This window comes from Petromyzon marinus, chromosome 28 (assembly GCF_048934315.1).
Source record: "Petromyzon marinus isolate PM22_M1 ecotype Great Lakes invasive population chromosome 28, UKy_Petmar_22M1.pri1.0, whole genome shotgun sequence".
NCBI classification, from domain to species: Eukaryota; Metazoa; Chordata; class Hyperoartia; order Petromyzontiformes; family Petromyzontidae; genus Petromyzon; species Petromyzon marinus.
In genome coordinates this window covers 7,865,143-7,879,719 of record NC_133694.1, presented here as the reverse complement: position 1 = coordinate 7,879,719, position 14,577 = coordinate 7,865,143, and the positions used below count along the sequence as shown (strand labels likewise).

General features: G+C 45.5%; 1 protein-coding gene across 5 annotated transcripts in view; it reads right to left on the bottom strand.

Annotated features, from left to right (window-relative positions):
* LOC116946980 (rho guanine nucleotide exchange factor 5-like) overlaps window positions 1–14,577 on the bottom strand; it is a 69,562-nt gene that overhangs the window by 54,781 nt on the left and 204 nt on the right. The window contains exons 1-2 of one of the 5 annotated variants that reach the window (XM_032962291.2): window positions 1,648–1,699; window positions 1,424–1,528 (exon numbers count right to left, since the gene is read on the bottom strand). The exons of 1 other annotated variant lie outside the window; for it this stretch is intronic. Coding sequence is in view for 1 of the 4 variants with exons in the window: in XM_032962290.2 (XP_032818181.2) it covers window positions 1,648–1,653 (6 nt within the window). In the remaining 3 variants the exon portion in view is untranslated. 3 more of the 5 variants (XM_032962290.2, XM_032962293.2, XM_032962292.2) reach the window with 3 other exon arrangements.

Here is a 14,577-nt window from a genome sequence, read left to right as displayed (position 1 = left end):
TTCTGTACAAGAATACGGGGTAAAACCGTTTGGGTTGTCAGCTATGGGATGTGTACGAGGGGCCACACTCATCCAGGGCCTACATCCAGGCTCAAGGCTGCTTGGCTTCAAAGGGCCTATGGGATCAGGAACATTCCATGTGATTTGGTTATCCACGTGTTCTTTTATATAAATAAATCAAGGCGGCAGTGTTTGACAACGATAGCAGTGGTGAAGTGATACTACTGGTGTTGGCCAATCCGTTTCAAAAGAGAAATTCATATATTATCAGAGTTTGTATGCATGTTCAGCACAAGCACTGTGTGTGGTTAACGCAGACTTCATTCCTCGCAAAAGGCATCCATTTGGTGTTTGAACGTCTTAACACCACCCTGTTTTATTGCCAGAAACGGTAAACCCCTATTCTTATTTTTCACAAAGTAATACTATTGTGATTCAGTACTACATCTGCTTGTTTTAAACCACCCACTGCCAAAGCAGATCGGGTCTCATTTGAACGTCATTTGCACAAAAAAAGACAGCTTAATAAAAACAAGGGTCTTTTTTACATTTTGTTCAAGCTACTTTGGTACACATACGATCATTCACATGGTAGCCGTGCCATAGAGTTGAATACAAATATCGGGTTTGTGACATAACACGCGCTCACTCTTAATATCACATTGCACGCACGTGAGACTGGTGACAAACACGTCTGGCGAACATCAAAATAATACACTATCATCCTCGACAGGAAACAAAGTTCAGGACTATGCTAAAGACACGAAATGCCACGGGAAGATTAGTTTCCCTTAACTGAAACATTACAAAGTTAATGGCAGACGATAGCATATGCAAGTAAGAAAACCCGGTCTTAACATTGCTACATTACGGATGTTAAGCATAGCCTACGCATGATAAGCAATCTAAGTTCACGAATATGAACCCGCTTGGTTCAAAACGTGGGTTTCGTTATCATTCCAAGTATTCGGTGTGCAGCGAGTAATGGAAGCGTTGCGGATGACGGGTCGAGTGTGTTTGTGTTCTCGCATTTGTCTCGAGCGGGAATAAAAAAAAAGGCACCACATACTCACAAGCAACTTAAGAGCCCCTTCGTGGTCATCAGACGGCACCACGCGTGTCGTGTCGACAGATTATTCACAGGACGCTCGGCTCGGTCTACCTACCAGCCCTGCAACGTCGGGCGGGCCGAAGGGGAATTGAGACCCTTCGACCCCATTAAACATTCTAAAGAGTCCAAGGGAAAAAAAAACAGATGTTGGTACACAATTGAAGAATGATGTTGCCAGCCGTCTCCTAGTTTACACAGGGCACGTAAGCGCGCGTGTGTGTGTGTGTGTACGTACGTACGTGTCGTCAACCGTGCGAGATCTGGTGGCGCAGAATGCAAGCGAGAACAAAGACAAAGGGGCAGGTCTCGTACCTTTTTTGTTTGTTAAACTCGTTCTATGGAGTACATTTGCTCACGTCCTGTTTATCACCGTCTCGTGTCCTGCCCCGCCGCCAATTGTACCTTCTCTCTTGGGAGCTGGGCGAGGACGAAAGCAAGGGGAGAGATTTTTCCCCGCTTCAATCCACGGCGAGTCGTGAGCTCAAAGCCCCCCTCGTGAAAAGGTGTGAGGCACCAGGTGCCCTGGGCTCTCTCACCTCCATCCACCGGGGTCTCACATTCCAAAGGTCGCCCCCCCCCCCCCTGCTACGAAACTGGTCCGGCAACTTTCGTAATGAAGTGGCTTTATCACTGACTGCGGTCGGTATGTTTTATTGTGTGTGTGTGGACATACACACACACACACCAGGAGATCATCACACATATACGCAGAGGAGGGCTGCCTGTGTGATGGCACCATCTGAACTCAAATAAGCACCTGGTGCAGTGTTTAAAACATCGCCACTAAGGAGACAAAGGCGGCCGGGCGTGGTGCCGGTCACATCATCTGCTTGTGTGCAGTGCCGGACTTCATAGGTGCTCGCTAACAGTACTTGCCCCAAAAGTCTCTTCAGGCTATAGGAGGACTTTTGTTGTCTTTTCGGCGTATTTGTTACATTTCCACCAATATATTACATAGCCATTTAACATATTCGGTACGTTAATTTTTTGGCATTATATTACATTAGAAATGTTTCATTATCTAGTGTTGCAAATCGATCATTAAAAAGATCTATAATTAAACGCATATTTCTTGAAGTAACGTTGATACTTCTTATTTAATATATTGCCAACAATGAAACAAATGCCAGTTGCGTATCTTACCCATAAATCATCACGTGTGTAAGTGGCTACCGAAGATATTGGTGAAATTTAAACAAGGATTAAGGATGAAACAAACATAACAGTAAAAATGCCATACGCGTGTGACGAATGCAAATAAGCTGGAACGGTTTTGTGAGTTTGGGGGGGGGGGTTTGGACGTGGACGTCAACACTGCAGGTGACCAACACGACAGAATGGTGTATGGAGACACGTGTACGGGGTGGTCCAGATTTATTGTGACCCCCCCTCCCCAATTAAATTCTCAAAAAATGTTAATCTTTTTGAAAGTAAGGTTTATTCAAAAACAGACATTTATATGGAAAGGAACAACACTGTTTTTATTGTGTTATTTTATTTTATCAATTTATTATTTTATTCTCATAAAATACCGAAAGAACCAAAGAAGATGAATCCTTGCAGTCACGAAAGCTTTAAATCGAAAGACTGTTAGGAGTCGATTAAATGGTGGGGGGGGGGGGGGGGGTCACAAGACATCTGGACCTGCCAGTACAGCGCGTTGTATAGCGATGTTCGCCACGTTGTGGGTGCTTTATGAACTGAGAGCAACAGAAGCAGAATGGCCCCGTTTGCAAGAAAGCATTTGGCAAATATTAACAAAGAATAAAAAAAGCCTGCATGCATGGACGTTTTTATAGCTTTCAGGTGTACTGTATTTGCCCTCGGATTTAGTTAATTCTTGAATTGATTTAATCATTACGTCCAACGAAATGTCACACGCAATGCAAAATAATCTCACCGCTTCAATGATATCCTACACAATAACAATACATCGGCAATGTCTCCTTCACATATCCATCTCGCCACGTAAAAACACTAATATATAAAAGTATTTACGCAACCCAAGCAGCCGTACACACTGCCTTCTGGGAGCGTGTCATTTCGGCAGCATTGCTTGGAGACAACCCACAAACCCTGGTCCGGTTTTGACACGCAGTGCCTCTCATCAGCGGCATGATCATTCTTGCGTGAATCAAGGACTTAAATGACGTCACGCGATTTTGGACAATTTTTGACCCCCCCCCCTCGTCACAAAAAGTCAGACCCCCCCTCAAATATGACGTCACAAAGCTCTGCCCCCCCTCCCCCCCAAAAAAAAAACATGCTTCAAAACTAATGTCATTGTAGTGCGTATTTAATGTGGCGCTACACTCTGATGTTATAGGAGAAAACATTTATTAAAACGTCTATTTAATTAAGTAGAACGTGTTGTCTATATTTATTTAAAGTTGCGCATTTTGATGTGACGTCACATTTCTAAACCCTCCACCGCCGTCACACATCGTCACAAATGTCTGAACCCCCCAAAACCAATAGGTGCGTGACGTCATTTATGGACGGCCCCTTAGCTCAACGTGAGACGATATATCACAAGTCTAAAATATATATATATAAAACATATAAGCACGCGTAATGACGGCATAGCGATAGCTTTTCTCCAGGGCAAGTACCTCGCAGCAACATTCTGGGCTGATCTTCTTTGGTTCTTTCGGTAAAGTCACGTAGAATGAGAATAAAATAAGAAATTGATAAAATAAAATAACACAATAATATTCTCACGACGTTTCGGCCACAACACAAGCGGCCTTCATCAAAAAAATTCTGGGCTGAGTTGGTCATCGACAAATGCGTTGTGCCGTTCACGTATTCGACAGCGCCTGTAATCGGATGCATTACTAACATTAACACATTTAGGCGTTTTGCTCCGTCGTCAGCATGTTATGAACATCCCAAATGGTTGCACAGTACTGCATTCGCACGGGAATTGTACAAAAAGAAAGCGTTAATTAACTACTCGTCCGTACACGCAAAGCCACCGCACGTCCCTTGTTTTCCACCGCGGGCGCTTTTGGAAGATCCGGACCCTTACGAGAGACCCCCCAAGGGCTTTAAAACCATGGGCAACACAGCCCACGACAGAATGAGAATCCCAATATTTACGTGTTACTGGAGGAATCCGATGTGCTATGAAGCTCTTCCCTCTCCCCCCCCCCCTCCCACACGTATGTCCAGTTGTTGGCGTGGGTCAGAAGGTGACAACAGCACAACAATTTACGAAGTTGATTTTTGTTTTGGTGAACATTTTGCTGAGCACAGCAAGGCGCAAAAGGCTCGACGCGACAAGCGATCAACGGCAGTCGGCAGCTCTTAAAATTGTGCTTCGCTGTTGTCTGGTGCTGTTTGTTTTCTAGGAGGGTAGGGTTCATCCATTGAGTCGGTAGGCAAAAATCTGTCAGAACTTGAGCCCTCCCTGTAGGCACGCGAACTCTTTACACCACCCCCCCCCCCCGAATCCTATAGAACGGCCGATATTTAATCCACGCAGAAACGATCAAGGATTAATCAAATTAAAGTCTTTAAGCAAACAGTCCACCGCCGGACTAACTAATTTGAAGGCCAATGTAGACAAATTATTATCGAGGCTTCACCCCCCCCCCCGTTTCCTATGCGTACGCATATTGTCAGTAGACCCCCCCCACCCATACGCAAGCGTTCACATTTGGGTTAACCCCCCTCCATGTGTACGTACTAGATGGGTGGCCCGCGAACGCATTAAATGAAAAGCGCAGGATGAATTCAGGTGAACGCGTCCGACCGTGTCAGCTCAATCACGTAATTGTTAATGTTGTGGATTTACTCTCCAACGCGCACGTGGGCTCAAGTAGTAAATAATTGGCACGTTTTGTTTACGTGACGAACTTTACTCGCTGTGTCGGCTGGTGGATGGTTACGACACATGTATTCTTACGCGATCTAACCCAAAAACCTTTATTATGAATCAATCACGTAATGCTACTGCTGGACGTCTGTGCAAAAGCGCTTTATAGCTCATCGGCTTTCCTCCAGTAGAAATAAATGTAGCAGCAGAGTTCCAAGTGTCTTTCTGTTTTGGCCAGGTGAGGCTGCAGGGGAACAGGACGAGTCTCGATTGGCACGAGTGAGCAGGGTCATCAACGGGGAAGCGAAACAAAGCAGAATAAAAAGTGGCCGTCCATAAATGACGTCACGCAACTAGGGGGGGGGGGGGGTTCAGACATTTGTGACGATGTGTGACGAGGGGAGGGGGGGTGTTGAGAAATGTGACGTCACATCAAAATGCGCAACTTTAAATTAATATAGACAACACGTTCTACTTCATTACATAGACTTTTTTTAAACACATCCCTGCGGAGGGAGCTGGTAGGAACGTTGGGTTGCTCGGTCAATGGCCAGGGTCAACAACTGCGGCACCACGTGGTGTATTCCGCAAATATGCCCGACTGTGAGGGCGGGCACAAGCCGGCGTGAGTAGGTTAAACGTTGAGTTTTATAAGGGCACCACGGGGTGACCAGCCCCTCCCCACCCAGCCCCACCCCTCCCACCTCCCACCAAGCCCCACCCTCCCCACCCCCCACCCAGCCCCACCCTCCCCACCCAGCCCCACCCCTCCCATTTTATCCGGGTGTCCGGATACACGTGGACAGACATCCACAGACATACACAATTAATCCCCTGCCTCCTGTGAATTAATCCCGGTTGGGCTTCCAGTCCACTACGTTTCCTACCAGTACAAATGTTTTCTCCTACAACATCAGAGTGCAGCGCCACATTAAATACGCACTACAATGACAGTAGTTTAAAGCGATTTGATGCATGTTTTATTTTTAAAATGGAAACATGGTTTGGGGGGGGAGGAGAGCAGAGCTTTGTGACGTCATATTTGAGGGGGGAGGGGTCTGACTTTTTGTGACGACGGGGGGGGGGGGGGTCAAAAATCGTCAAAATCGCGTGACGTCATTTATGGACGGCCCCAAAGTACCGTTTAGCGATAAAACAAATGGAAATCAGTGCAAAAAAACCCACAAACAACCGTGTCACACGAGAAATCGTTTGAGCCTGCATCACGATTGGACTGGTGCACACAATGAATTGCTCAGGTGTTACAGGCTGCGGCCGGGCTATATTGCCAGTAGGGGGCAGTGCAGCAACATTTATTGTTGTACTATAAGTACGACTCTCCCGTGCGACCACATCTATGCTCCCTGCCTTCACCAAGCCACGCTGGACACGATGAAGCATGGTCAGAATAAGCCCGATAAGCCACACACAGTGAGGAGGGGAGGCCATCATCCAGCAGCGAGCTGTCAAAAAGAGCTTTACAGGTACACGCACAGACGCGTACCTGTGGGTGGGGAACCTTTTTTGTGCCAAGGGCCATTTGGATATTTGTAACATCATTCGCATGGCCATACAAAATTATCAACAACAAAAATTAGCCTGTTATATTTGGTCAAACATTTAATTAACTCGCCCCTAATGCGATGGGCTGGAACTGCCTCTCTTTGGCGAGGCGTGCGATGATGTTAGCTGGTATTGACGATGTTAGCTGGTATTGATGATGTTAGCTGGTATTGGTGATGTTAGCTGGTATTGATGATGTTAGCTGGTATTGATGATGTTAGCTGGTATTGATGATGTTAGCTGGTATTGACGATGTTAGCTGGTATTGACGATGTTAGCTGGTATTGATGATGTTAGCTGGTATTGACGATGTTAGCTGGTATTGATGATGTTAGCTGGTATTGATGATGTTAGCTGGTATTGATGATGTTAGCTGGTATTGATGATGTTAGCTGGTATTGATGATGTTGCTGCTACTCGCAACTGCTTTTCCAGGTGTGCTCCTAGATTTATTGAATTTCGAGTCCCGCCTGCGGTTGCCTTGGCAGGGCCAGAGACCCAAATGATTTCGCGGTGCCTCATGCGGCCCGCGGGCCGGACGTTCCCCACCCCTGCTGAGCTACTGCTGATGGCCAACACGAGTTCTCTGTTGTTTATATGTTTACACGATCGTGATTTGAAGCGTTCGTGACTGCAGAAATCCATATTCTTTGGTTCCTTCGGTAAAGTCACAAAAGCTGCTTCAGCAGTTTTCTTGTTGTGGGTTGTCTCACACCTGATGACGATTGCTTGTGTTGCGATCGAAACATCGTGATCTATTAGTTTTTCTACCTACGTGACTTTACCGATAGAACCAAAGAGTATATATATACACACACACAGACGCTTGCTAACGTTCTAACAACTGAATCATTGGATTCGCCGCTTGGAATTTATATTGCAAGGTGTTTTCTGTAACTCACTGCGCATTCGAAAATCCCAATGCTAATTTTGACTTCTGGTGGGGTAAAGTGTGGGTAGCTGTCATATATTCCAACATACACAGCAACCGCAATAACTCACCAACACATAAACCCCTTAATACCCGGCAACCCCCTTTCGCCATGAAGTGGTGTTGACGTCCCCACGGCGCTTGTGCCAGGCTAGGTGCATTTTCTTTGGTTCTTTCGATAAAGTTAGCCTATAGAGGCCAACCCCATTTTCCTGATGACGACCGCTTGTGTTGCGATCGAGACGTCGTGGTATTTTTTTATTCACTTTATTTTTTTTTATTATTGTTTCTATTTACGTGACTTTACCGAAAGAAACAAATAATATGAATTCCTTGCAGTCACGAAAGTTAAGTCAAATTGTAGGCTGTGCGCACTTTGAGGCCACGTGCGGTGTGGAAGTTTCAGTGACAGGAGTTTACGGGACAGACCCAGGTGCCACAATACAAAACACACGCACGCACACACTACCTTAGGATAGCACGTGCACACAATACACCAAAAAAATACAAAAGAGCCCCGTGTAGCCTGAACAGACAAGTGCTGTTTGCGACACGACGGGGTCTGTGGCCGACAGCACGCCTGGCCGCTTTTGTCTCCCCCAGTGGCGATGTTTACACGTCGCACCAGATACTCATTGGAGGCTGAGTCAACCTAGGGGAGGCCCATGACCGGTTCAGATAATCGTCACGGCACAATTATTTAGTTAACGCATAGGTTTCTGCAGCCAATATTTAAATTATTGTGGTTATTTTTTTAGATTAGGCCACGTCATTACCTGGCCAGTTGTGTGTCGTTGAGACCCTCTACCACCCAACACAGCCAAACAAATTGATGGCGACGTGCACGAGCGTTTCAGCTCACCAATCCCTATTGTTTCAGCTCATCAATTCGCATTGTTCCGGCTCACCAATTCGTATTGCTTCAGCTCATCAATCCGTATTGTTTCAGCTCACCAATCCGTATTGTTTCAGCTCACCAATTCGCATTGTTCCAGCTCACCAATTCGCATTGTTTCAGCTCACCAATTCGTATTGTTCCGGCTCATCAATCCGTATTGTTCCGGCTCACCAATCGGTATTGTTCCGGCTCACCAATCCGTATTGTTTCAGCTCACCAATTCGCATTGTTCCGGCTCACCAATCCGTATTGTTCCGGCTCACCAATTCGTATTGCTTCAGCTCACCAATCCGTATTGTTCCGGCTCACCAATCCGTATTGTTCCGGCTCATCAATTCGCATTGTTCCGGCTCACCAATTCGTATTGTTTCAGCTCACCAATTCGCATTGTTCCAGCTCACCAATTCGCATTGTTTCAGCTCACCAATTCGTATTGTTCCGGCTCATCAATCCGTATTGTTCCGGCTCACCAATTCGTATTGTTCCGGCTCACCAATTCGCATTGTTCCAGCTCACCAATTCGCATTGTTTCAGCTCACCAATCCGTATTGTTTCAGCTCATCAATTCGTATTGTTCTGGCTCACCAATTCGCATTGTTCCGGCTCATCAATTCGCATTGTTTCAGCTCACCAATCCGTATTGTTTCAGCTCATCAATTCGTATTGTTCTGGCTCACCAATTCGCATTGTTCCGGCTCATCAATTCGTATTGTTTCAGCTCACCAATCCGTATTGTTTCAGCTCATCAATTCGCATTGTTCCGGCTCACCAATTCGTATTGCTTCAGCTCACCAATCCGTATTGTTCCGGCTCACCAATTCGTATTGCTTCAGCTCACCAATCCGTATTGTTTCAGCTCACCAATCCGTATTGTTTCAGCTCATCAATTCGCATTGTTCCGGCTCACCAATTCGTATTGCTTCAGCTCACCAATCCGTATTGTTCCGGCTCACCAATTCGTATTGCTTCAGCTCACCAATCCGTATTGCTCCGGCTCACCAATTCGTATTATCGCATCCCTTGACTTTGGTTGCGAGGTCCGTTCTCCAACTTACCGAGTTCACAATCGAGCAACGTGAACTTTGTGCGCGTTATGTATTAGCATCATCGTTACGAGTGCAGCGATTGAACACAAATGTGGCACAGACGAACCGGTCAGCCTGGTTGACCAAGTCCTCAACATGGGTGGAGGATTCACTTTGTCAAGGTCACGGGGAGGGTAAACTGCCCTGGTAGAAGCGATATAAGAGTGAGCATGAGGCGACTGACCGACGGTGAAGGAGCGAGTGACTGGAGAGAATTAGTCCTGGATAATCAACTGCACTGATTGCTTCACCCTGAAATTCTGTGGGTGAGTGAATGAGTGGCTGAGTGACTGGATGAGTGAATGGGCGAGTGATTTAGTGAGTGGCTAAGCGAGCGAGTGACTGAAGCGAATCAGTGCGTGCTGCATCATCAATCACCCTGACTGCTTTATCTTGAATTCCGTGCGGTGAAGTGAAGCGGCTAACAGGATGCTTCATCACAGATACCACAACCGTGTTCCAACTTTGGAAATAAATGTGCAAAGCTATATATACAGTGAGGGAAAAAAAGTATTTGATCTCCTGCTGATATTGTACGTTTGCCCACTGACAAAGAAATGATCAGTCTAGAATTTTAATGGTAGGTTTATTTGAACAGTGAGAGACAGAATAACAACAACAAAATCCAGAAAAACGCATGTCAAAAATGTTATAAATTTATTTGCATTTTAATGAGGGAATTAAGTATTTGATCCCCTCTCAATCAGAAAGATATCTGGCTCCCAGGTGTCTTTTATACAGGTAATGAGCTGCGATTAGGAGCACACTCTTAATGGGAGTGCTCCTAATCTCATCTTTTTACCTGTATAAAAGGCACCTGTCCACAGAAGCAATCAATCAATCAGATTCCAAACACTCCACCATGGCCAAGACCAAAGAGACTTCTGCAAGGATGTCAGGGGACAAGATTGTAGACCTACACAAGGCTGGAATGGGCTACAAGACCATTGCCAAGCAGCTTGGTGAGAAGGTGACAACAGTTGGTGCGATTATTCGCAAATGGAAGAAACACAAAGAACTGTCAATCTCCGTCGGCCTGGGGCTCCATGCAAGATATCACCTCGTGGAGTTGCAATGATCATGAGAACGGTGAGGAATCAGTCCGAGACCTACACGGTAGGATCTTGTCAATGATCTCAAGGCAGCTGGGACCATAGTCACCAAGAAAACAATTGGTAACACACTACGCCGTGAAGGACTGAAATCCTGCAGCGTCCGCAAGGTCCCCCTGCTCAAGAAAGCACATATACATGCCCGTCCGAAGCTTGCCAATGGACATCTGAATGATTCAGAGGACAACTGGGTGAAAGTGTTGTGGTCAGATGAGACCAAAATGGAGCTCTTTGGCATCAACTCAACTCGCCGTATTTGGAGGAGGAATGCTGCCTATGACCCCAAGAACACCATCCCCCACCGTCAAACATGGAGGTGGAAACATTATGCTTTGGGGGTGTTTTTCTGCTAAGGGGACAGGAAAACTTCACCGCATCAAAGGGCCGATGGACGGGGCCATGTACCGTAAAATCTTGGGTGAGAACCTCCTTCCCTCAGCCAGGGCATTGAAAATGGGTCGTGGATGGGTATTCCAGCATGACAATGAGCCAAAACACACGGCCAAGGCAACAAAGGAGTGGCTCAAGAAGAAGCACAATAAGGTCCTGGAGTGGCCTAGCCAGTCTCCAGACCTTAATCCCACAGAAAATCTGTGGAGGGAGCTGAAGGTTCGAGTTGCCAAACGTCAGCCTCGAAACCTTAATGATTTGGAGAAGATCTGCAAAGAGGAGTGGGACAAAATCCCTCCTGAGATGTGTGCAAACCTGGTGGCCAACTACAAGAAACGTCTGACCTCTGTGATTGCCAACAAGGGTTTTGCCACCAAGTACTAAGTCATGTTTTGCAGAGGGGTCAAATACTTATTTCCCTCCTTTAAAAATGAAAATTAATTCATAACATTTTTGACATGCGTTTTTCTGGATTTTATTGTTATTCTGTCTCTCACTGTTCAAATAAACCTACCATTAAAATTATAGACTGATCATTTATTGTCAGTGGGCAAACGTACAACATCAACAGGGGATCAAATACTTTTTCCCTCACTGTATATATATTTCAGTTTTCAGTTTCTTTATTTTGGTATAGCCCTGTGAGCCATTCGGCTCATGAATCGGGTGCAACCACAACAAACAAAAAAACAAACAAGAAAACATCTTAAAGTGACTATGTGACTGTGCAAACAGAAAATCCACGAAAAAAACCAGCAAAATATTCCTGAAAAAAGCACCGTACACCAACGCTGCGTGCAAAACAACACCCACAAGAAACTTAGATTAAGGCCATCAGTCTAACTCCGTACTACAACAAAACAAACATGTCCAAACAAAAAAGCTTTTCGAAATCACCAAAAAATAAAGCCGTAATTGCAACGTAACAGTGATCATAGGGACATATATTTATATATACGTATAGGGAAAAGCACAAAGAGACAAAAATATATTTAGTGCAGGGCCCGTAGCATATGCTACTTTTGCTACTAGAATAATCTGGCACTGCGGGTTTACAGAATGGGTATTGTGCATCGCCACTATGATTCGCAAGGAAGTACAATGAGGAATCAGTCGTATCATCAGCGGCAACCTTCGCAGAAGCGTTCCAAACACCCGCAGGCGAGCGAGCAGCTTTTGGGTTTGGGGGGGGCGCGCACTTTCAAGGGCCCCGCGCTAAATGCTTTCAAGCTATCAATTCCATAAAGCCACGTAGATAGAAGAATGTATCAAAAAAATAATAACAAAATAATCGTCTGAAGACGATTGCTTGTGTTGCAATCGAAACGTTGTGATAGTTATTATTATTTTTTTCCTATCTACGTGGCTTTACCGAAAGACCCAAAGAATATGAATTCCTGCAGTCACGAAAGCTTTAAGTCAAGATCTATCAATTCCGGTTGAGTGATTCTGCACTTGCTCTATTACTATAGTACTATACCACCTTCAACTTTTATGAACGACCGGTTGTTTAAGGTTAACGATTTGTCGTATTATCTGAATGTATAGCATATATAGCATATACAATCAGACGCCATCCAGACTTCCACCCTCAGACCTTCCCTGTGGAAGAGATATGTAGATGACACTTTCGTCATTTGGCCACATGGCCTCCCAGCTTTGAACCTTTTCCTAGACCACTAATTCCAGACACCGGCCATCAAATTCACCATGGAAGTGGAGAAAGATGGCAAGCTGACATTCTTGGATGTTCTGTTTGAGAGGAGACCTGATGGCTCATTGGGACATTCTGTCTACAGGAAACCCACCCACACAGATTCCTACTTGAAACCTGATTCCCACCACCACCCGACGCAAAATAATTATCTCATCAAAACGTTATGCCACAGGGCTCATTGCATTTCGGACCAACACCACCTGACCAGTGAATTAAAACATGTACATCTGGCCCTAAAAAAGGAATGGATACTCTGACCGTACCATCCGCTAAGCTGTTTCTCCCTCCATACAGAAACAACCACTTGATACTCCGATCAAAAGCATCACACGATCATATATAGCAGGCGTTACTAAAAAGATCTCCAAAATTCTAAACAAACACAAGATCCTGGTCCGGTTCAATACAGTACACAAAATCCGTGACCTGATCCCTTCCGTGAAGGATGTCATTCCTGACTTACAGTACCCCGGAGTTTACAAATTGATCTGCACCTGTGGTGACTGCGATATCGGGGAGACGAAACGACATGTCTCTGACCGAATTCGCGAGCACAAATCAGATTTGAAACACGGCAGAACAAATTCTTCTGCCGTAGCTGATCACTGTTACAACACTCTGGGTGATCACGATATAATTTGCTCCGATACCAAGGTTCTTTGCAAACCCACGGGTTTTATCAGAGATTTGTTCACGAGGCAATTCAGATTTACAGACACAATTTCAACCGAGAGGATGGTTTCAAATTAAGCAACCATTGGAAAGATGTTCTGAATCAAACCAAACATTAAACTAATTTTCAATGGTACAGTATATTTTTTCAAGTAGTGGTATCCCAAACTTTCGCAGCTGCTTAAATTCCCTTTTCACACCATCAATATGTAAACTCCCCCCTCCCCCCCTCGCCGGTCTGCACTTGCTTCCCCCCTATACATCGTTCATCATGCTAAGTCCGCCAATTAAATGCTAATTTTTATGCTAATTCCTTTGTCAAGGTGCTCTGCTTCCTCTCACACAGCTTAAAGGTCTCGGTCTGAGCTTGGCTGTGTTCACTCCAGCGCTGTCCTCTAGACAGTCTGGTCCCTTCACCTGATGAAGGCCACTTGTGTTGTGGCCGAAACGTGAATTTTTTTTTATATTTTGTTGTTTTTTTACGTGACTTTACCGAATAGAACCAAAGAGTATAAAATACAATTACTTTACTATGCAAGTAAAAAAATGTGTGTTTTAATATTAGTGTTTTTATATTTAGGGCCCCTTTTTAACATTTGCTACAGGCCCCGCACTCGCTTAATCCGGCATCTCGACGAGTGGTCGACAGCAACCACGTGAATGTTTAGAGAGAAGAGTGGACGTGGAGTGGTGAAACTATTTAGAGCGTGGTGGGGTTCCACGGACCGAGCTGAAACTGCGGTAACATGACTATTGTATGTATTGTGTTGAACTTCTTCACGGACATCCTATACAAAGACATGTTAAGAGGACGCCAAGCTATACAAAGACACATATATCCTGTAACAGACTGTTGGAGCAAGTGCTGTTAGCGGTACACGACGGGGTGGGTGGCCAGCACCACGCCCGGCCGCCTTTGTCTCCCCAAGCGGCGATGTTTACGCACCGCACCGGGTTCTCATTTGAGGCCGGGTTCGACCCAGGGGAGACCCAGAACCGGTTCAAGATGATCGTCACCGGTGTTGGCCGCGAGCGGGAATCGAACTCGGGTCGCCGGGTTTCGTAACGCTGCGCGCTAACCACTGCCACACCGCTCCCCGTATATACAACACGCACGGACACGCGCACACACACCCAAAGTGTCATTCATTACTGTAAACTGCTGTACGAACTGCAAGACAGCACACGATACATTTCTTTTCACGCCAACCAGGATTTTGGCAGACCGCCCTAAATAACCTACGCCTGGCTTAATACCATTTGGTGGCTTCTGAAAAC